At 41.2% G+C, this 23,680-nt stretch overlaps 2 protein-coding genes across 2 annotated transcripts in view; one reads left to right on the forward strand and one right to left on the reverse strand.

The window, feature by feature from the left end:
* Nucleotides 1-413: 413 nt before the first annotated feature.
* Spase25 (Signal peptidase complex subunit Spase25) lies at nt 414-2,867 on the reverse strand. The gene is made up of 5 exons (XM_028300112.1): nt 2,742-2,867; nt 2,385-2,450; nt 2,072-2,205; nt 1,592-1,744; nt 414-675 (listed from the first exon to the last, which is right to left on the reverse strand). The coding sequence occupies exons 1-5, from the start codon at nt 2,757-2,759 to the stop codon at nt 492-494; spliced, it is 555 nt and encodes a 184-aa protein (XP_028155913.1). The 5' UTR covers nt 2,760-2,867; the 3' UTR covers nt 414-491.
* Nucleotides 2,868-3,341: 474 nt separating this feature from the next.
* Set2 (SET domain containing 2) overlaps nt 3,342-23,680 on the forward strand; it is a 43,849-nt gene continuing 23,510 nt past the window's right edge. The window contains exons 1-12 of the mRNA XM_028299979.1: nt 3,342-3,578; nt 3,754-5,568; nt 5,652-5,780; nt 6,575-6,874; nt 7,440-7,527; nt 12,933-13,082; nt 14,880-15,100; nt 17,265-17,407; nt 19,061-19,194; nt 19,555-19,892; nt 20,931-21,084; nt 22,927-23,045. Of these exons, the coding sequence (XP_028155780.1) occupies nt 3,788-5,568; nt 5,652-5,780; nt 6,575-6,874; nt 7,440-7,527; nt 12,933-13,082; nt 14,880-15,100; nt 17,265-17,407; nt 19,061-19,194; nt 19,555-19,892; nt 20,931-21,084; nt 22,927-23,045 (3,557 nt within the window). The 5' untranslated portion in view covers nt 3,342-3,578; nt 3,754-3,787. The remainder of the gene's footprint in view (nt 3,579-3,753; nt 5,569-5,651; nt 5,781-6,574; nt 6,875-7,439; nt 7,528-12,932; nt 13,083-14,879; nt 15,101-17,264; nt 17,408-19,060; nt 19,195-19,554; nt 19,893-20,930; nt 21,085-22,926; nt 23,046-23,680) is intronic.

Below are 23,680 nucleotides of genomic sequence, written 5' to 3' on the forward strand. Positions count from 1 at the left end.
GCCTAACTGTTGTACTAAAAACTGTTACATGTTTAACTGAAAGTCTCTTGGGAACTTTTCTGTCGCGGTATCTACTGTTACGGGTTACAGTTGTTTAGACTATTAATACATTAAATAATGTTACTTGATGTTTAGAATCTAAATCTATCTAAACTTTAGAACATATTATTCTTAAAAAGAAAAACTGCTGTAGAGAAAAATTGAATTTCTTCTAATTCCTTTGTATAAAACAGTAACTTTTTATATAAGTATCACTGCACTAAAATATTATGTACTATAGTAATATTTAAAGTTTTAGTTGAGTATACATAACATAAAAAGTTCCTAGGCCATCACTCACCACAAAGCATGTATCACTGTCCTTTCTCTAAACATTAACTCCTCTTAAACATAAAATAATAAATCAGCAACCATGATAAAATTAATTGTAACATACTTTATTAGGACAAAATTACAGTGTCAGACCTTAGAAAAAAACTCACAAAACGCGATTACTTCTCTTTCTTCTCTGTCGAGAGTGAGTTGTAGAGTTTGGTGATTTCGTTGATTACCACGTTTTGGACGACGGCTCCGTTGGTGTCGATGTAGTTGGCGAAGGATTTGTTGATGGACGCTTCACGGGTCTTGCCAGCCGTGTCGCGCATCACTAGTACGAGGTTGTATTTGTCGTCGTGTCTGAAGTGGAAAAAAGTATTCATGAGTGAAATTAACCAATGCATGATAAAATGTGTGAAGGCAAAATGGCAATGCCAGATTTTGTATGGAAAGTGGCGTCTTTTTTTTTTCGCGCGGCCATCGACCAAACTTTGTTTTTTGATTACAAAATATTGTAATAAACCAAACTTACTATGGCATGTATACCTCTAAACTCAGTCTGAACTGAGTTTCGAGCATTAGAAGTTTGATGATTTTCATACTAGATTTGCTTTTTGTGTGCAAGTTTTGTAAGAAATTGCAACAAAATATTGCTCTATTTTTTTATTGCGCTGATTCTGCTCCATACTGATGTCTGGAGCCTTTAATGGATGATATTGTTTGTTTACACATACAATCTTACTATTTTGTTGCAATTTCTTACAAAACTTTGCGCGCAAAAAGCAAATCTAGTATGAAAATCATCAAACTTCTAATGCTCGTAACTCAGTTCAGACTGAGTTTACAGGTATACATGTTATAGTAAGTTTGGTTTATTACACTATTTTGTAATCAAAAAACAAAGTTTGGTCGATGGCCGCGCGAAAAAAAAAGACGCCAATTTCCGGCATTGTCTTTTGTAGCTCCAACAGGAGTGTTGTTTTGCATATTTTAAAGCAATGAGCATCAACACTTTCCACCCTACATGGTTGCAGTCATACGATATTAGTCCTCTTTACAAATATGACTATTAAGGCTTCTAGTGGTATGTTTTTACTGCCAAAGGGAGACAATCTTATTATCAATTTGAGTAACCAATCTAAATAAAGTCGGAATTGAAATAATATTAAGTATCTAACTTTTACTTTTAATGATTAGAATAAAATTAAATAATGCTATACCATTATGTAAGTATTACAGTTAAGTAAAGAGGCGACTATTAGTGCTAATTACTTACTTTTTGACATAGGAGCTGGCTTCCCACACTCTGTTATTGCTCCCAACTTTTTCTTTGGCCACAACAAAAATTCCTTTTTCTTTGAATGTGGTGTACAAAGTCAGAATACCCATGAGAATGAAGTATGAGGACACACATATTATAAGTACCAGTCTGAAAAGAATATTAACATATTTTAACAATAAGTAAAAAAAAATATACGACATCATTATAAAATAATTTTTCCTAGTGATTTTCAAAGAGAAGTAAACTGTAATGGTTGTGAGAACAATTATAGATGAGCAATTAATATCAAGATAGCGTACATGATTACAAAAAATGAAATATAAAAGGTAATTAATACACACTAAAACAAAGTATTGTTTTTTCTATGCCGTTCCTAATTTTCAAGAAATACCTGAACAATAAAAGCTTACAATAGTTGCTATAGTTGATCTACATCATTTATTAGGAAAACCTTTTAAATTTTAACATATTTACCTTGACTGTGGGAAAGGATACAAGTAGTCCCATAAGAGAGCATACAGCGCCACGCCGACAGCCAGTGCACACAAGAAGAGCCTTCCATCAATCAGAGCAAAGCTCTCTTTACACTTTAGGTCCCCAGTAAATACCTAAAAACAATAAAAATGTAACTCTGAGAATGTTTGCTTGCATGTTTTCTTAGGCTGTGTTCAGAAATATCACTGCAATCACTGCTCAGTACTTTCACTGGTGGGTTAATACATAAGTTTTTGCCAATTTATTTACTCTGAATAACTTATCAATAAGGATAAAACTTTGCATTACATACCTCTCTTATAGCATCGTCAATGGCATTTTTAGCAGCTGCACCATCCCATTTGTTGATTTTAACTACCTAAAAAAGAAATCATAAGAAATTAGATGACAAAATGCAACACTGGATGAGTAGAAGTATGATGAGGGGATGATATCCAATTGGTAATAAATAAATTGATTCGGCGAACGGAATTATAAAGGTAATGTTAATTAAGGGCTGCGATTTGAAATATCACTATGTTATTTGAACACGATAGTCATACAAACAGAAAAAGCATGAAATTGTAGCAATAACGTGACGTGTCCCAACAAAATTTGTTTTACGTGAAAATACAACTTAAAATAAACAGAAAAGAGTGGCGATATTTACCTCTGGTGTTTCACTCATTGTGCTATTCTATAAATAGTCTGTTATAAGTGTATTAACTCAATTATTTCAATGTTTCCACAAAATTTCTGCTTGCTTAGATTTTTGACAGCACCGCCATATCATTGACAGAACACAGAACTATGAATGACTATGAACGACGTCATCAAAAAAACACAAAATCAATAAATACTGCAAGGATGGCGCTAGTTTCATTCAAATGTGTCAATAATCAAAAGAACTTTTGTAGTTCCGTTAATCGTCACATTCATAAAAATGTAGTTGGTATCTGAACGCGTAGTGCTGTAAATAAAGTGGAATAATTTAATAATCAACCCAAAAACTGTTATTACATCGAAAGCTTCATTTAGGCTTAAAAATTCTTAAAACACACTTTATGTATAAAGAAGTTATGTTTAATGCTATTTTCATCTTATAATAATCAAAATTTTAAGTTACTGTATTTATTGCGAATGGCTATTGAAATTTATTAATCGATTATCGAGCATTCAATTAAAAATGGACGTTTTTGCTTCCAAGGCCAATAGTTACATTTTCATGTAATTAAAAAAAACAAAATTTTAATAAAAAAAAATGAACAGGCTTGTTTGCTGGTGAAAAATGAAAATAATTATTGATAAATATTTCATTTAGCTGTGAGTGTTTTTCAGGTTTCCGTTATTTTTATGTTTCATTGATTATACAGAAATATTTATTAACTAAAAAGTTATGCTTCGCTGTCTGACACTGACATCACAACGCATTTATTTGTTAGCCATTTAACCGGTGGTAACGCTATCCAAAATCATTTTGTATGTTGTAATTTGCCAATTTATGAACGTAAGTAATATTTGATATTGTTATTACATAAATTTTGCTCAGAAAAGTTACGAATATTTTAATTTCCATTTCAACCATGTGGCATTGACAGCAAAAAGAAACAATAACGATCGAAAGAGGTCACTGTAGTTCTAGCTTGCTGTGTTTATGGTAAATAATTGTTTAATTCCTGTAGGTTGGTTCCGGTTGCCGTTCCGTAGTGTGCTGCTATGGCGAAGAGGAAGAAGCCAGCAGCTAAGCCCGCTGCGACGAGGCGCACGAGTCGTCGCGGGAAGCAGACCGCCCCCGACCCCGCCACCGAAGGCGAGGCCTCCGCCCCCGCCGATCCCGCGGTCGCTGAACCTCCTTCGGAGGAAACCCCATCGACATCACAGTCTAATACAACAGAAAACGATACCCAAGCCCAGTCTGAGCAACAAAAACCAGCTTTGCCTGTCACCAAACCCTGTCAAGTACCAATAGTAGCTTTACACAAGAAATTCGGCAAGTACCGATGCTTATTTGACAATGATGACAACTTTATTAGAAAATATGAAGTAGGTAGTGATAGTGAAACTAACAGTAGTGTAGAAATAAGAGTGGTGGATCCCTGTGCAAGTTCAGAGTCTGATTCAAATGCAGCTACGGATAACCAGTCAGATACCCACACTGGAGCTTGCAACAGTCCAGTAAATAGTACAATAAGTGTGTTGCAAAGTCAAAATAACTCCAGAGATGTGTCACCTGTGCCTATGCTGAGTGAAACTCCTTCAGTCAGTGAAATACCATTGATTGACAAAGAAGAAGTGGTAGAAGTTAAAGAAAACATGGAGTCTATAGCCTCCCCAGTCTTAGAAGTTCCTAAACCAGAAGTGGAAGTTGAGTGTGTGCCTGAACCTGTTCAGGATTCACCTGTGGTTGTAGAAAATATTGTAGAAAATATACCACTAGAAACAAGTAATGCTAATAAACATGATCATGACAGTAGTAAGCCCCAAGAGATAACTTTGGAAGAGGAACACATGAACCAAATACAGTTTGAGGGTGATGATGATGACGATGAAGTCATTACTATAGTCCAAATTGTTGAAGATGACAACCCTGAACTGTACTACAATATCAAAATAGATAGTCCTAAAAATGCAGAGAGCGAAGATAGTGAGAGGAAACAGCAAGATGTAGAAATTCAAAGGCATTTCCAAAACCTTAACCTCACTAATGCTTCTGAAGGTAATACTTCAATGGATTGCAGTGATTTGAATGAATCACTTTCAACAAGTTGTACCACCCCTGACCTCCAGTTTTGTAAAGATAGTTTGGAGGTCCTGACCAGACCTGATCCCAGTTTGACTCCCAGCTCCACACTGTCAGATGACAGTAATTCCTCACGAGTCACTGAACAGAATCAAAACTTCTCAGACTCAGCTGAATCTTCACCAACAGGGGTCCGGAGATCTAGTCGAATTAAGACTATTAGTAACTTAAAGCAGAAAACCAAAGGATATGGGTTAGTAAAGACTCCTTTGAAGAAGGCCTTGATCACTCAGACTAAGTTAAAGCTAGAGGAATTAGGATCTGACAGTCAAGAGAAGTCTTTAGATCAGATGCCGAGTAATGCACCTAACTCGCCATCATTTCCAGTGCCTTCTGACATGCCTGTAAAAGTTAAGTCTAGGTGGAGGAGATCCAGTGAGCTGGAGATGGGGGCTGGTTCTCCTGTCAACTCTCCCCTGGCCAGCCCAAGCCTCCCTCAACGCATGCCGCCTCTGGCAGAGGTGCAGAACTTTGAACCTGACCCAGCACCTCTTAGCAAGGAAGCTTATGAAAAAATTATTGAAGACAGAATGAAACAATACTTACATTTGGAAGAGAATGAGTATTTATGTGAGAGAATGATTAGTAAAGAGACTAAAAAAATGACTTGTGACTGTTTTATGACCAAAGAGGAGTTGGAAAGAGGTGAGCTAGCGTGTGGGGAAGACTGTTTAAATAGATTACTCATGATTGAATGGTGAGCATACTTTATTTACATATTTTTGTCACAAATTTGGTAAAAAAATACATAACTACAGGTCTTTACATTTTATTTTACAGTAATTCACGGTGTCCAGTTGGAGACAGGTGTACTAATAGAAGATTCCAGAAGAGAGAGAATGCTCAGCTTAAGGTCTTCTATGCTGACAAGAAAGGATGTGGTGTGGAAGCTGCAGTTGACATTGTTTCGTAAGTTAATCTAAAGTTATGAAGTGTTCAATAAATTATGCCCTGTAGACTAATATCTTAGTGCTAGCATAGAAATGATCAAATCATTTTGCTATTGCGAATTTTTTGTGATATTTCTCTATGTATTATGAGAGAAACATTGGTAAAATGAATATTCTTATGTTGCTCTACTAATTGTTGTGATATTATATCATAATTTAACTTAACTACCCATGGTACTGTACATCATTTTGATAATTTTTTCATGGTAGTATAACCGACATTAAGTCGACGAAAGTCATCATTATTATTATGCGCCGCACATTACGCCTTATCATTGTCTTAAGTTAGATTGTCTATTATTTAACTTGTAATGCCATAGAAAAATATTTTTGCCATAGAACAATTTTTAAATGCTATTTATTGCCTGATTGTGCAGCTGCCTGAAGCTCTGAATAAGCACATTACGATTGTGTTCATTCATCTCTATATGCGTGACAAATTAATTTTGTGTTCTATCATTGTTTCTAAATAACAATGTACAGTTGTAGTACCCATTAAGACTCTGTTTCCTGTCTACAATTGTGTTATATCATAGAGTTAGATAGAAAAATACATAAAACAAAATAAGCTAAAAACTAAATTTTAGAAAATGAGTAACAAAATGGCGCCCGCTCTGTTTGAGGCGGGATTATGATAATGTATGATAATATTTTGATGTCCTGCTTTTCCACAGAAACAAACTTCACAAAGTTTCATACATATTTGTAATGTTGTATGCATAATGTAACTTAATAGTAATATAAACTTTTCAGCGGTGAATTCCTTATGGAGTATGTTGGTGAAGTGCTGGATTATGAGCAGTTCTACAAACGAGCGCAAGAGTACTCAGACGAGAACAACTTGCACCACTACTTCATGTCCCTCAAAGGGGACACGGTCATTGATGCCACTATGAAAGGGAACATATCTCGGTTCATCAACCATTCCTGTGACCCGAATGCTGAGACACAGAAGTGGACCGTGAACGGAGAGCTGAGGATAGGTTTCTTCAGCAAGAGAGACATTCCTGTAGGGGAGGAGATCACCTTTGACTACCAATTCCAGAGATTTGGGTAAGTGTGAAGTGTTTTTTTTTCCTAATAATGTTTACACATTACATTGAAATAATGTTACAGCTGTTATTATTTATTTTCGGTAAGATTTTGTTATTCTTCGGCTTATATGATGTAAGCACACGTTGCTTGCTACTAGTGCATTGCACTGCGTGTGCCTTTAAATGTTACACTGGGCAAAAATATATTACATGTTTTTGGTAAAAGTTGCCACCACTTTTAATGAGAGAGACAACGCCAGGCAATGCAAACATTTGACGCATCTTTTTGAGTGCCTTATGATTTTTATATTGCATAAATTTTTCACACATTCTTTTCTTTGATACCAGCAAAACATTTCAGAAATTTCAGCATTATTTCTTGGTGCTTTCATAGGGCCATGAATGAAACAAGTCAAACTTTTTGCCTTATTTTATACTACTATCTACTGATACATAACTTGTTCTTTATCTATTGGGACACTGTTGATGACAAAAAATACAAAACGAGAATGAATTTTATTGTGTTAACATTCCAAATTGGGGATTCCAGTGCAGTCGGTGTGGTAACGGTTGTTGTTGTGCAGAAAGGTGGCCCAGCGGTGCTATTGTGGCGCCAGCAACTGTCGCGGCTGGATCGGCGCCGAGCCCGACTCCGACGATGAGTATGACGAGGTGAGATGCGACTTTATTTTGATGGAAATAGGGTTGAATTTGGCACGACTCTACTGCGAAATATTGGTAGAAAAACAAATGAAAACACCTTTCCTTATAAATGTTTCGACGTCATAGTTTCGCAGTAAAGGCGTGCTACCAGAGTTAAAAGAAAATTCATTTGTTAGATAGCTCTAACAATAATTTAAAAAAAAAAGAGCAAAGCATGAAGATAAAGATTGAAATTGAAAATGACGAAAACTCGTTATTATTGCTGTGTTTTATCAAGAGTTTCAATTGCTATTCGCAGACTTGCGGAAAAATACCGAAAGTACAAAAATGCTTCTCGCTTCGTTTGATTGCATTAACACGTTCCCAGTCCATTGAGGCACGCGTGCTAAGGGCTTATGATTACCTTCAACTGCATGTAACATGACACTGAGTCTGCCTCATGTTAAGTAAACAGTACTTTTTTCTCGAAAAACGGTCCGTTATTGCCGATTTGTTATCAAGGTAGATTTCTAATACCTTCACCTTAGTCTTGGCTTCGGCTTTAAGGCACAAACTGGATAACTAACCATCTTTTTAAATCTAAATAAGGTTGATTACAAGAGAATGTCATATTTCATTAAGTTAGCCTTTTATAATCCTATATTGTTTGCAACAAAGTTTTAAATAAATCAATAGAGATAATTCCTCTCAAAAATGATATATCAAAAAGGGACAATATTATTTGATCCTCTAAAAACTAATTGATCTTTTTAGTATGTGCACTTTTAAAAATAAATTATGTATTTTATTATATTTTATCTTTATATTAATTATTGGGTCTATATTNTAATATTTTTTATACATGAGAATAGCATACCATTAGCTTTAACTTAGCTTTTGCCCACGGCTTTGTCTGCGTAAAATTTTGTCTGTCACAGAAGAAAATATAAGAGCGCCTTCCTGTTTCAAAAACTGGCATAAAAACTATCCCGTCGTCCTTTTCCGGGACTTAAAACTATCTCTTTACCAAATATCAAAATCGGTTCAATGGTTTAGACGTGAATTCGTAACAGACAGATAAGTAAATGCGAAAAACTTTATTTAGTAGGGATAATTCATAAAGATTTGTTAAAAGCAAGTAAAGCAGATTTTGGAATAGTCAGAAATAGTATTGGTACCAACAACTTATATTTTTTTCGTTAACAAAATGTTAATTATTATTTGACATACGTTTAGGTATTTATTTTGGCAATAAGTATGGCATTCAGTCAGGTACTCCATTTTCAGTTCATCTTAAAAGTTATAAAAATTTAAATACTCAATGTTTGCCAGGGGGGACAACAGTCCTCAAATCATTGATTGAAAATCCAGTCCTGTTGTCTCCCCTAGCCAGGGGGGACAACAGGATTTCGAAATCCTGTTGGCTCCCCCAGGGGGGCCAAGCAGGGGGGACAACAGGACTGCACCAAAGTTTCATACATATTTGTAATGTTGTATGCATAATGAAACAGAGAAGCATGGAGATCATTGGAGGAGGCCTATGTCCAAGGACAAACTGGAGATGAGTGCAGCTAAATTGTAAAATGAAATGTTAATGTTGTAAAATACCTTGTAATCCAGTAATAAAGGCTTATATTATTATTATTATGCACTAGCTGACCCGGCGAACTTCGTACCGCCTTAGCGTAGAGATTTTCTTAATATTTTTTTCCGTAAGAACCATCCTTGGACTTCCACAAACATTTAAAAAAAGAATTATCGAAATCGGTTCAGCCGTTCACACGTGATGCCGTGACAACGCGAAACGGGTTTCATTTTTATATATATAGATAATGTAACTTAATGTTAACATAAACTTTTCAGTGGTGAATTCCTTATGGAGTACGTTGGTGAGGTGCTGGATTATGAGCAGTTCTACAAGCGAGCTCAAGAGTACTCGGACGAGAACAACTTGCACCACTACTTCATGTCCCTCAAAGGGGACACGGTCATCGATGCCACTATGAAAGGGAACATATCCCGGTTCATCAACCATTCCTGTGACCCGAACGCAGAGACACAGAAGTGGACCGTGAACGGAGAGCTGAGGATAGGTTTCTTCAGCAAGAGAGACATTCCTGTAGGGGAGGAGATCACCTTTGACTACCAATTCCAGAGATTTGGGTAAGTGTGAAGCGCTTTTTTGCCTTAATTGAATGTAGGTAATTAAAATATTGTTACAGCTGTTGTTTGTAAATTATTACTGATACTGAAATATTTTGTAACTTTATGTCTACATAATATTGTTTTATACAGTGTGAGTCACGTTAAAGTGTACATATGAAAATAGATGAAACTAGACCTATTTTTATCGACAAAAAAGAGGTCAAAAAATTTTTGAGATTTTTTTTTAATTTTTTATAGAATTTTTTTTTCTTCAAATTACTTATTGTAAAGAAAACGTAATAACTTTTAAACTAAGCAGTATATCCTGATAAAATAAAAACAGTAATAATGCTAAATAACAGGCGATACTAAATAAATACATAGAATAAACAAAAAATTCCAACAAATAATAAAAAATGATACTTTTTGAAAAAAATCTGGTTAAAAATTCGTGATTTTTTGGTTATTTTATAAATTTTTCCAAAAAATGCCCCTATAACCGGTGGTTTTTATTACTTTGTATTATTTTCTATCGTATTATCTTTGTAAAACCAAAAATCGCACGAAGAAGACCTCGAAGCGCTCAGCCGCACCGGCGTGAAGAATCAGAGCCACACGCTGCGCCTCTCGCGGACCGTCGTACGCGCCAAGACACGGCGCGCTCAGGCGGCCCTGCTGCGGCTGCTGCGTGACGCCGACCTGCCCTGCCGCCGCCTGTTCCTCGACTACCGGGGCCTTAGGCTGCTGGCGCCCTGGGCATCCGACGCGCCGCTGGACTTCCGGTAGACTAGCAATTTAAAAAACATGAGAATCGCTCGTATTTTGTCTTCCAGCTCCGACGTCCGAGCTCATCGTCATCTTTAACGTCAGTGCCTGGGGTATGGAAGCGCCACAGGAGCGGTGAAGTTGACATATTAAGACATCACAAAGCATACAAGTCTGAAGCACATCTGAACTCTGACATCTCAAAAACTCCCTCCAATGCGGCTCCCCTCAAGCAATGACTCACAGTTAAGCGCTAGACCTACAGTAGGTGACGTAGGCGGCCTGCCCTGCCGCCGCCTGTTCCTCGACTACCGGGGCCTTAGGCTGCTGGCGCCCTGGGCTACCGACGCGCCGCTGGACTTCCGGTAGACTAGCAATTTAAAAAACATGAGAATCGCTCGTATTTTGTCTTCCAGCTCCGACGTGTGAGCACGCACAAGCCGAGTTCAGCGTCATCTTTAATGTCAGTGCCTGGGGTATGGAAGCGCCACAGGAGCGGTGAAGTTGACATATTAAGACATCACAAAGCATACAAGTCTGAAGCACATCTGAACTCTCGATGATGTATGACATCTCAAAAACTCGCTCCAATGCGGCTCCCCTCAAGCAATGACTCACAGTTAAGCGCTAGATCTACAGTAGGTGACGTAGGGGACCTGCCCTGCCGCCGCCTGTTCCTCGACTACCGGGGCCTTAGGCTGCTGGCGCCCTGGGCATCCGACGCGCCGCTGGACTTCCGGTANTTTTTTTATTATTTGTTGGCCTTTTTTGTGTGTTTTATGTATTTTTTTAGTATTGCCTGTTATTTAGCATTGTTACTGTTTTCATTGTATCAAGATATACCGCTTAGTTTAAAAGTTATTATGTTTTCTTTACAATAAGTAATTGAAAGAAAAAAAATTCTATAAAAAATTTAAAAAAAATCTCAAAAATTTTTTGACCTCTTTTTTGTCGATGAAAATAGGTCTAGTTTCATTTATTTTGATATGTACACTTTAACGTGACTCACACTGTATTTCTTCGGCTCAATGACGCAATTTACTTATCACAAGTGCATTGAACTGCGTGTGCATTTAAGTTACGTCTGATCAAAATTAGATTTCCCTGTACAAATGCTATTTTCGATAAGAGTTACCCTATAGGAGAAACAAATCGACACTTTTCGAGTGTCTATGATTTTTTCGTACATCAATAATATGGATTTCTAAAATGACAGTATTTATTTCCTGCTGCCTTCATAAAGTCGTAAAAGAAGGCGAACTGTTTGCTTCATTTAATTTTATTTAGACTAATAAACTACTGATACAAAACTTAAACTATTGGGCACGATAGCCGAACGGTGAAGGGGTCGGACTGGCCTACTCGAGATCCGGGGAACGCGGGTTCGGTCCCCGCCGCCGCTCGACTATTTTGGTGAGCTCACTCGTGATACAAGCATATTTAGCTTAGTACGAGGGGCATCACAAATTACTAATAACCTTTAAAAAAAAAACTGTCGATGACAAAAAATACAAAACAAGAATGAATTTTATTGTGTTAACATTCCAAATTGGGGATTCCAGTGCAGTCGGTGTGGTAACGGTTGTTGTTGTGCAGAAAGGTGGCCCAGCGGTGCTATTGTGGCGCCAGCAACTGTCGCGGCTGGATCGGCGCCGAGCCCGACTCCGACGATGAGTATGACGAGGTGAGATGCGACTTTATTATGATAATGTTATGGTTGAATTTGGCACGACTCTACTGCGAAACTTAGGTAGAAAAACAAATGAAAACACCTTTCCTTATAAATGTTTCGACGTCAAAGTTTCGCAGCAAAGGCGTGCTACCAGAGTTAAAAGACTTCTTATGCCTATCCTTGTTAGATAGCTCTAACAATAATTTGAAGAAAAAAGAGCAAAGCATGAAGATAATGATTGAAATTGAAAATGACGAAAACTCGTTATTATTGCTGTGTTTTATCAAGAGTTTCAATTGCTATTCGCAGACTTGCGGAAAATACCGAAAGTACAAAAATGCTTCTCGCTTCGTTTCATTGCATTAACACGTTCCCAGTCCCTTGAGGCACGCGTGTCTAGGGCTTATGATTACCTTCAACTGCATGTAACATGATACTGAGTCTGCCTCATGTTAAGTAAACAGTACTTTTTTCTCGAAAAAAACGGTCCGTTATTGCCGATTTGTTATCAAGGTAGATTTCTAATGCCTTCACCTTAGCCTTGGCTTCGGCTTTAAGGCACAAACTGGATAACTAACCATCTTTTTGAAATCTAAATAAGGTTGATTACAAGAGATTCAAGAGAATGTCATAATATTTCATTAAATTAGCCTTTTATAATCCTGTATTGTTTGCAACAAAGTTTTAAATAAATCAATAGAGATAATTCCTCTCAAAAATAATATATCAAAAAGCCTTATAAATTATCTGGGATTGGCAACGTGTTAAAATTGCATGAAATAAAAAAAAACCAAACCACTACCACCTTCTCATCACCCTCTTAATCAATGTTGACCAGCTAAATGTGATCCAGGAGGAAGAGGATGTATCTACCTCCAAGTCGGGCGCCGCTTCGGCTGCGGAGGGAGCCGCGGCCGAGGCGGCGCCGCCGCGGGCCCGGCGCCGCGCCCGCAAGCCTAGGACTTACGCGCCCAATGCACCGGACTTGGTTCAAGACGCCGACGTGAGTGGACCTATGATTGTTTTAGAGCGCTTTCACATTTAGGCGATTTAGGCTTGATTTCCTCTTAGGCTGACGTCGATGACCGATGTCGGCGGCGCGTACCGAATATACACTAGTTCTATGTAATTATCTGCCGCTGACGACAGCGTTGCAGTGCGGTGCTTCATAGAACATTGTGTTTATTCGTACGCTCGACCGATGTACGCGACCGACGTCAGCGTAGGAGGAAATCAAGCCTTAGCAGCGCGACAAACACGCGACAGACGCGCTGCCGAATATTTCATACTATGTGACAGCGGGTGCATGCATTCACATTATAAAAACGCCGCTGCCGCGCTGCTGTCGCGCTCGCGCTTCTAACGCCCTAATGTGAAAGCGCTCTTAGTGATTTTGTTACCTATGGGCCATACTTATCGCGATAATTTGAAGATTTCATAATTTGGTGGTTTTTTGTATAGTCTCACTCAGGATTTGACTTCAGGCAAATCAATGCCGCCCGAATATTATCGCGATGTGTGTGGCCTAAGGGTTAGTTTAAACGAGAACGAAATAACTTTCAGTAAACGAATACCTTTGCAACTTAGAGCTGATTTTTCAATCGTCAGATATCTTTTAACTGAAGAATAAACTTGTCATTTTGACATATTTCTCATACTGAAACTGTCAATGTGTTAAAAGTTATCCGATGATTGAAAAATCAGCCCTTACACAACTTGCGTTTATATTTTGTGCATGTGATAATGCCATTGATTCTGTTGCACAGACTGAAGAAATAGAGAGGCTAACCGAAGTTTTAACTTGATTTCAAGTTGGATATCGGAATTACCAATTCACCTCATTCCTAGCAGTACACTTAATTTACGCCGTTCTTAGGTCCAGAACAGACGGTGAAACGCAACTGCAACGAAACTGCAACTGCTAGTTACTTTTGAGTTGCATCTAAGTTTCTGCCATAGCGTCCGTTGAGCGACCACGTGTCTTAACCGTCACATGAAACTGACTTTCATCTCCAATTTGTAGATCGAAGAAGACCTCGAAGCGCTCAGCCGCACCGGCGTGAAGAATCAAAGCCACACGCTGCGCCTCTCGCGGACCGTCGTACGCGCCAAGACGAGGCGCGCTCAGGCGGCCCTGCTGCGGCTGCTGCGTGACGCCGACCTGCCCTGCCGCCGCCTGTTCCTCGACTACCGGGGCCTTAGGCTGCTGGCGCCCTGGGCTACCGACGCGCCGCTGGACTTCCGGTAGACTAGCAATTTAAAAAAAATGAGAATCGCTCGTATTTTGTCTTTCAGCTCCATCGTGTGAGCACGCACAAGCCGAGTTTAGCGTCATCTTTAATGTCAGTGCNAAAGATTTGGTAATTCGGTGGTTTTTTGTATAGTCTCAAGATTTGACTTGAGACAAATCAATCTCGCCCGAATATATCGCGAGGTCTAAGAGTTAGTTTAAACGAGAACGAAATACCTTTGCAACTTACATGATACGTTTATGTTTTGTGCATGTGATAATACCATTGATTCTGTTGCACCGGTCATGGTCACAGACTGAAGAAATAGGCTAACCGAAGTTTTAATTTGACTTCAAGTTGCATGTCGAAATTACAAATTCGCCTCAATCCTAGCCGTACACTTAATTTACGCCGTTCTTAGGTCCAGAACAGACGGTGAAACGCAACTGCAACGAAACTGCAACTGCTAGTTACTTTTGAGTTGCATCTAAGTTTCTGCCATAGCGTTCGTTGAGAGACCACGTGTCTTAACCGTCACATGAAACTGACTTTCAATCTCCAATTTGTAGATCGAAGAAGACCTCGAAGCGCTCAGCCGCACCGGCGTGAAGAATCAGAGCCACACGCTGCGCCTCTCGCGGACCGTCGTACGCGCCAAGACACGGCGCGCTCAGGCGGCCCTGCTGCGGCTGCTGCGTGACGCCGACCTGCCCTGCCGCCGCCTGTTCCTCGACTACCGGGGCCTTAGGCTGCTGGCGCCCTGGGCATCCGACGCGCCGCTGGACTTCCGGTAGACTAGCAATTTAAAAAACATGAGAATCGCTCGTATTTTGTCTTCCAGCTCCGACGTCCGAGCTCATCGTCATCTTTAACGTCAGTGCCTGGGGTATGGAAGCGCCACAGGAGCGGTGAAGTTGACATATTAAGACATCACAAAGCATACAAGTCTGAAGCACATCTGAACTCTGACATCTCAAAAACTCCCTCCAATGCGGCTCCCCTCAAGCAATGACTCACAGTTAAGCGCTAGACCTACAGTAGGTGACGTAGGCGGCCTGCCCTGCCGCCGCCTGTTCCACGACTACCGGGGCCTTAGGCTGCTGGCGCCCTGGGCTACCGACGCGCCGCTGGACTTCCGGTAGACTAGCAATTTAAAAAACATGAGAATCGCTCGTATTTTGTCTTCCAGCTCCGACGTGTGAGCACGCACAAGCCGACCGAGTTCAGCGTCATCTTTAATGTCAGTGCCTGGGGTATGGAAGCGCCACAGGAGCGGTGAAGTTGACATATTAAGACATCACAAAGCATACAAGTCTGAAGCACATCTGAACTCTGACATCTCAAAAACTCCCTCCAATGCGGCTCCCCTCAAGCAATGACTCACAGTTAAGCGCTAGACCTACAGTAGGTGACGTAGGCGGCCTGCCCTGCCGCCGCCTGTTCCTCGACTACCGGGGCCTTAGGCTGCTGGCGCCCTGGGCTACCGACGCGCCGCTGGACTTCCGGTAGACTAGCAATTTAAAAAACATGAGAATCGCTCGTATTTTGTCTTCCAGCTCCGACGTGTGAGCACGCACAAGCCGAGTTCAGCGTCATCTTTAATGTCAGTGCCTGGGGTATGGAAGCGCCACAGGAGCGGTGAAGTTGACATATTAAGACATCACAAAGCATACAAGTCTGAAGCACATCTGAACTCTCGATGATGTATGACATCTCAAAAACTCGCTCCAATGCGGCTCCCCTCAAGCAATGACTCACAGTTAAGCGCTAGATCTACAGTAGGTGACGTAGGGGACCTGCCCTGCCGCCGCCTGTTCCTCGACTACCGGGGCCTTAGGCTGCTGGCGCCCTGGGCATCCGACGCGCCGCTGGACTTCCGGTACTACCCTCGCCGTCCCTAGCGCGGCCACTGCTGACGTAGGCGACCTGCCCTGCCGCCGCCTGTTCCTCGACTACCGGGGCCTTAGGCTGCTGCTAGACCAATTTAAAAAAAAAAGAGAATCGCTCGTATTTTGTCTTTCAGCTCCATTGTGTAAGCAGGCACAAGCCGACCGTCACTGTGTTAAATACAGGGTGGAAACGATAAGTGATCTCACTCGATTATTTCTAAACTATACAAGATATCCAAAAACTTGTTACTGATCCTGAAAGTGCTTCAGGAGCTCTATCCAACGGTACCAATAATAGGTTACCAAATAAACTGGATTATCCGAAAATTCAATGTTTCCAGCTTCCATACATTTAGTACTGCCACGGTCATGGCACTCATGTCTTGATAATATTATAGCAAGTAAAGCCTAAAACCAATGTTTTTCATGAATAATTTTAAATAAGAATGCAATTTGGAGTTCAATTTAAGTGTTTACTATTGAATAAAAAAAATTAACACTTCCAATATTGTGTCGCTGGCATACATTTAGTATGGAGCCTGAAAACATTGAACTTTCGGATAGATCCAGTTAATTCTGTAACCTATTACTTATACCGTTTGAAAGAGCTCGTGAAGCACTTTCAGGATCCATAACCAGTTTTTTGATATCTTGTATAGTTTAGAAATAATCGAGTGAGATCACTTATCGTTTCCACCCTGTTTAGCTACTCTCTTTGTTACATATACCTACTATAAGTACTGGCGCATAATTCAGTGCCTAGGGTATTGGAGCGACACGAGAGGGGTGAAATTGACATTATGACGTAACAGAGCATACAAATCTGAAGTCGTATGACGTATGACATCTCAAACCTCAAGAACTGACGCACAGTTATGCGTTAGACTTTTAATACCACGCAGTTGTTTAGCCAGAATTTTTGATCCTCGAAACTAGATTGTCACTCAAACAAGTAGAAGAATTTTTTTTAAACATACTTGAATCCGTAAATCAAGACTCTAAACAATGTCTTAATTTATGTATGTAATTCCGTCTGCCCGTCTCTCACACCTCGTTTCCCCACAGACTGGAGATGCTGCAGACGGTGGACCGGCTCCCTATAACGAACAAGACGATGGTGCAAGAAAGCCGCTTCTTCACCATCGTGGAGCGCTGGCTCGGCGCCGCCGATGCGCCGCAAGACGTCGTGCTCATCGACGAGGCCACCGGTAAAGTATAGCTTATGTCGTTGTGATTGGTTCTATTTTCCAATAAAGCCGCCTCGTCACCACCGTGAATGCCGCAAAACGTGCTCATCGACGAGGCCACCGGTAAAATAACGCTTATGTCGTTGTCATTGGTTCTATTTTCCAAAAGCCGCTTCTTCACCATCGTGGAGCGCTGGCTCGGCGCCGCAAGACGTCGTGCTCATCGACGAGGCCACCGGTAAAATATACCTTATGTCGTTGTGATTGGTTCTATTTTCCAAAAGCCGCTTCTTTACCATCGTGAAGCGCCGCAAGACGTGCTTATCGACGAGGCAACCGGTGAGGCAGCTTATACATAATAAGCTAGTACATAATATGTAGATACTATTTTTGCAACGAACCGCTTCTTCACTATCGTGGAGCGCTGTCTCGCGCGCTCAAGATGTCGTACTCATCGACGAGGCCACCGGTAAAATATACCTTATGTCGTTGTGATTGGTTTCATTTTCCAATAAAGCCACTTCTTCACCATCGTGGAGCGCTGGCTCGGCGCCGCCGACGCGCCGCAAGACGTCGTGCTCATCGACGAGGCCACCGGTAAAGTATAGCTTATGTCGTTGTGATTGGTTCTATTTTCCAAAAGCCGCTTTTTCACCATCGTGGAGCGCTGGCTCGGCGTCGCAAGACGTCGTGCTCATCGACGAGGCCACCGGTAAAATAAAGCTAATGTCGTTGTGATTGGTTCTATTTTCCAAAAGCCGCTTCTTCACCGTCGTGGAGCGCTGGCAGGGCGCCGCCGACGCGCCGCAAGACGTGCTCATCGACGAGGCCACCGCTAAAATATAGCTTATGTAATGAGGGTTTTCGCGAATGAAAAATCCGCCAGATGGCAATACGTAGACGCGAGGTCCAAATGCTGCGTGATTGGTTATTTTTGACATGACATTGACAGATATGTCAAAATCCACCAATCACGCAGCAGTCGGACCCCACATCCACGTCCCGCCATCTAGCGGATCTTTCATTCGCGAAAACCCTCATTGTGATTGGTTCTATTTTCCAAAAGCCGCTTCTTCACCATTGTGAACACCGCAAGATGTCGTGCTCATCGACGAGGCAACCGGTGAGGCAGCTTATGTCGTAATAGATACTATTTTTGCAACGAACCGCTTCTTCACTATCGTGGAGCGCTGGCTCGGCGCCGCAAGACGTCGTGCTCATCGACGAGGCTACCGGTAAAATATAGCTTATGTAATTGTGATTGGTGCTATTTTTTAAAAGCCGCTTCTTAACCATCGTCTAGCGCCGCAAGACGTCGTGCTTATCGACGAGGCCTCCGGTAAGGCAGCTTTATCATCATTTCAGCCACATGACGTCCACTGCTGAATAAAGGCCTCCCCCAAGAATTTCCACAACGGCCGATCTTGCGCTGCCCGCATCCTGTGATCTTCACTAGATTATCTACGACCACTAAGGGTCGCGTCCAGATGAATGTAATTCTTAAACACAATGGTAAATTTTTTACTAGTTTCTAGTGAAGAATTAATAACCTGCCCTATTTTATTCATATTTTTGTGATGGCTAGAAATATCCCATTCTCATTACTTTCTGAACACCCTCATACAATGTGTTTTAGTGACATACCATTTAACATTGACTTCATCTATTCTACAGGTCTTCCAGCAGAGCTTCCTAACAGGACTGGACAAGCAAATGCCACACCAGATAAGACTAAAGAAAACGCCGCCATCTTAGAGAAAATAAAGGACTTGTCCAATCAGCTGTTGGAGAGATGGTCGAGTTTAAAGGTTTGTGGCATAATTTATTCTAATATTGCGCTTTGATCGATGCCTGATTTTATGGAAAATTTGACACTACTTATAGAGTCAAGCTTGTGTAAGGCCCGTCTCCACCAAGGCGGAGCGGAGCAGAGACATTTTTTTAAACGACAAATCAGATGTCATTCAAGTTGAATGAAATTGACAGACAGGAATCTGATTGGTTAATCAAAAAGATACATACAGTCGAACATATAACCTCCTCCTTTTTTTAAGTCGTTTAAAAATCTTGATTACTTTCGCGGTTATTTACACAGGCTTGACTTAGCTCATCCGTTGTAAGTTGCCAATTTCGATTGCACACATTTCTTTATTTTCTTTAATTTACAGGAGGTGTTCAAAATCCCCAAAAAGGAGCGTATACAGCAAATGAAAGAACACGAAAGGCAGGCCAACGTGGAGCGGCGAGCGGCCGACTCTAGCGGCTCCCGCGACCGCGACCGCGACCGCCGCGACGAGCGGGACAAGGAAAGAGAGAGAGAGAGGGAGCGCGAAAGAGACAGGGATAGAGACAGGGGCGAGCGGGACCGGGAGCGGGAAAGAGACAGGGATAGAGAGAGGGGCGAGCGGGACCGGGATCGAGACAGGGACAGATACAGAGATCGCGATAGAGATGACAGGGACAGGAGGAAACGAAGGAGCAGTCCGGACGGCAGAAGGAGTATACGGTGAGTCAATGTATTTTATGTTAAAGCCCGGTCTCTGAGCACGTAGAATTTTGTCCAATGACCCCAAGCTACCCATCCTTATCGCTCGCGCGTAATTATGTTGCTGTCGCGCTCGCGCACTCACTGCGAGCGCCCGTCGCACAGTCGCGAGACTGTGCTCAGAGACCGGGATTTATGAGAGATAACATGTTGTTAACGCCATCTATCGGCTATATGAGCGCACATAATACGTCTGAAGTTGTATACGAGCAAGGAGCCTGTGGCGGCCCGCGTCAACTTCACTCGATTACCAGCAAGAAAACACGAACGAACAACGGGTGTAAATTCATCTTAAAAGTAATCGAAATATACAAATTATTTCTTTAGTCAGCGTTCTTCATTCTATTAAACGTCGAAACACGTCATGTCTTTTGTTTAATGTTTACTGACGCTCCCGGCTTCACCACCAGCCGGGCTAGGATGCGTGCCGTGATAAAATCTTATCGATCATTTTAGACGACAAATGTACGGGCTTGTTACGTAAAATTGATAAAATGGCTCGATAAAAGTTTATCGCGGCGCGCATCCTAGACCTACTGGGTCCGTAGGCCTAAGATGCGCGCCGTGATAACTTTTATCGACGTCAAAATGTATGGAGAAAATCGATAAAATGGCGTGATAACCGCTTATTGCGGCGCGCATCTTAGGCCTACAGGATACCTGTATTTTTTACAATAACTTCAATGTTAAGGAAAAAAAAAATTTGTTTACTTGGATACCCTATTAAGGTGTCCCAACTAAAACTGAGCAGGCGCCCTATTAACATGCATTCGTCTCTTTCTTTTAAATGTGTTGTATTGTATTGTATAATGTGTGTTAATAAAAGTTATTTTATTATTATTATTATTACTTGTGTCTTGTTGTCTTTTCTTACGTTTATTCTAGGTCTTTAGGCTAAAAAAAAAGTTTTTTCTTCTTGCAGAGCTTTTAATTTTGATACAACGTTTACACCATTAAACGTAAAACTTAGGTAAATTACCAACTTTTGTTCTAAACCAGGCTAAACGACCGAGTATTAGCCGCAGTCCCGCCCATGAGCAAAGAAGAGCGGCGGCGCGCGTTCGCAGAAGCGGCGGCGGCGGCCGACGAGTCGCGGCGCCAGCGCGAGCCGCCGCACTGGCAGCACTACTGGCCGCAGGACAACTATCCACAGGTACACGACTTTATCCCTTCGTTTCAGCCAAATAACGTCCACTGCTGGACAAAGGCCTCCCCCAAGGTTTTCCACAATGAACGGTCCTGCGCTGCTCGCATCCAGGCTCTTCCCGCGACCTTTACCAGATCGTCGGTCCACCTAGTAGGAGGCCTGCCCACGCTACGTCTTCCAGCCCGTGGTCGCCACTCGAGAACTTTCCTGCCCCAACGGCCATCGTCTCTACGAGCTATGTGCCCCACCCACTGCCACTTGATTTTAGCAATTCTGCGAGCTATGTCGGTTACTTTGGTTCTCCTGCGGATCTCCTATTCGATCACGCAGGGAAACTCCGAGCATAGCCCGCTCCATCGCCCTTTGCGTGACCTTGAGCCTTCTTATGAGGCCCATAAGTAAGCGACCCTTTATCCCTTATTTTCATAACTATAAGGATGCTAGATTTAGAACGTTTGATTCTGAGAGCCTACCAAGCACCTGTTTATCGTCACGGGTCGTTCACAACGACAGAAATTGGATTGCATTGCCCGAGCTAGCAATTCTGGCACATTATGCGCAGTTTGAGAATTGATGTGAGATTCAGCCCGACGCGAAGAAACAGATTCGTCGTGTCAAGCTCCCAGAATGGGGAGAATTGACTACAATCCGTCCTTTGTAGTAAATTATCCCTCATCTTCTAATATTAGAAAATGATTTTTGGAAGTGAAGTATAAGGCAGGGGTAATTTGAATCAATATTAACTACGGCTCCACTAGCGAGTACCTGTGAAGAAAAGTAATACATTGCGTGCGTAAGGTATGACCCGAATGTGAAATATGTAACAGACATAAATGCACGCAAATAAACTGGTACTAAATTTGTAAGATGACCACCATGCCGATTACTGATTTATTGCGATTGTTTATGTCCCATCCATATGAGCAAAAGTTCCGATAAACGCAGAAGCAATTCATTTAATATTTTTTCACAATTTTTTCTAAATAATAAACTAATAAATAATTAGAAATTCTTGTTTAGGTTAATTGAGAAAGATTAGTGATTGATATTTTAGAAGGATGAAAACATACAAAAGTAATTGATTTTTACAACTCAATATTTTTATTTGTAGAAAGTTAGAATCATAAAACGAAACGTTTTATCTGTCTAAATCACCATCATAAGTTGAATGAACTATAAAACGTTTAACTAAACATTTCTTTGCTGCGTGTCTATCGGGGCCTTAGGCTGCGTTTCCACCAGATATTTTATATGCGAGGATGCGTAGCGAGGGATGTGTTTGTAAAGAACCAATAGAATTGCTTCATTTACCGAGGCGAAGTAGCCAGTCTTAAACTTTGTTCGTGTTGCAGCAAACTTTCAGGCACAACTTAGGATGACTTATAGTGTTGCCCCATAAGGGCTAACTTTTATTTTTTATTATTTAAACGCCTCTGTGGTCTAGTGGTAAGACCACCTGCTTCAGACGCAGAGGTCCCGGGTTCGATTCTCAGTGGGGGCAGATTTTTCTGTTCGGTTTGGTTGGTGGTAGGGCTTGTTCTAAGTCCGCCTGGCTAGCTACCACCATCTTACCTAAGTCTGTCGCCATAACAACAATGTTAACAGCATTGTTGTGTTCCGGCAGTTAGAGGTAAGATAGCCAGTTCCTCCGTGGTTGAGGATTCCGGGTGAAGCTCGCTTCCACCTTCGGCCTGATCATCACTTACCATCAGGTGAGATACAGGTCAAGAGCTTCCTCGTTGTGGATAAAAAATAATAATTTTGACGTTCATAAGTGCCACTTGTGGTCTAAACTGAATAAATACTTTTGATTTTGATTTTTTGATTTTGATTTTGTTCGTGTTTCAGCAAATGTTCGGCGCGGGCATGATGGGCGGCATGCTGGGCGGGCTGCTGGAGGGCGCGGAGTTCCCGCCCTTCTGCCCGCCCTTCCCGCAGCCGCAGCCCTTCTGCATGCCGCAGCACAAGTAACGAGCTTCTTGTATAGTTGTTGCAATTCACGAAGGCGAGTGAGCTTTACATGTGTGGTGGTTCGCTACTATTCGTTTTTCCCAAGTTTTCTTAGACATTACACTATCGTTATGTGCTTATGTGCATGTACACATACACACACAAGTATAGCTCACTCGCCTTCGTGAGTTGCGAGAACTTTGAACGGCAATTTAACTCTTTTTATTCAAATAATGTACTAAACACAATTTGAACTTTATTGCCTTATGTTAAGATCCAAAAATAATGTTTTTAACTGATCCAGTTAAGGGTCAATCTTCTTATTCGTTTCGCTTTTGTCAGAGTAGTGATCACGTTGAGGCGTCCACATCGATTATAAGGGCGGAAACAGCTCTTAGCACGACCTCCCGCCATCTCTCCCTGTTGTTAGACTGCCTGGTGTAGTCATATCAGATACGCGCAACTTTATTGCCTTGTGATTAAAACAATAAAAAATTGAAGTTGCTTGACCAATTCAATGTTCAAATATTTCTAAGTTAATATATACCTCAGAAGCTGGGCTAATACGTTGTCTAAACTTGATATTATTATCGCAACACTATTAACGACTTTATGTGCTTATGAAAGTTTCTTTTTCTTTTTGTATGATGTC

This window comes from Ostrinia furnacalis, unplaced genomic scaffold (genome assembly GCF_004193835.3).
Source record: "Ostrinia furnacalis isolate ACB-3 unplaced genomic scaffold, ASM419383v2 OfSCF0694, whole genome shotgun sequence".
Lineage (NCBI taxonomy): Eukaryota > Metazoa > Arthropoda > Insecta > Lepidoptera > Crambidae > Ostrinia > Ostrinia furnacalis.

Bases quoted from the DNA above. Each gene is read 5' to 3' on its own strand.
- Spase25 (XM_028300112.1), bottom strand. The intron at 2,206-2,384 runs GTATGTAATGCA...TATTGTTTTTAG, and splicing joins TTGACGATGCTATAAGAGAG to GTATTTACTGGGGACCTAAA. The intron at 676-1,591 runs GTAAGTAATTAG...TTTCCACTTCAG, and splicing joins GCCAGCTCCTATGTCAAAAA to ACACGACGACAAATACAACC.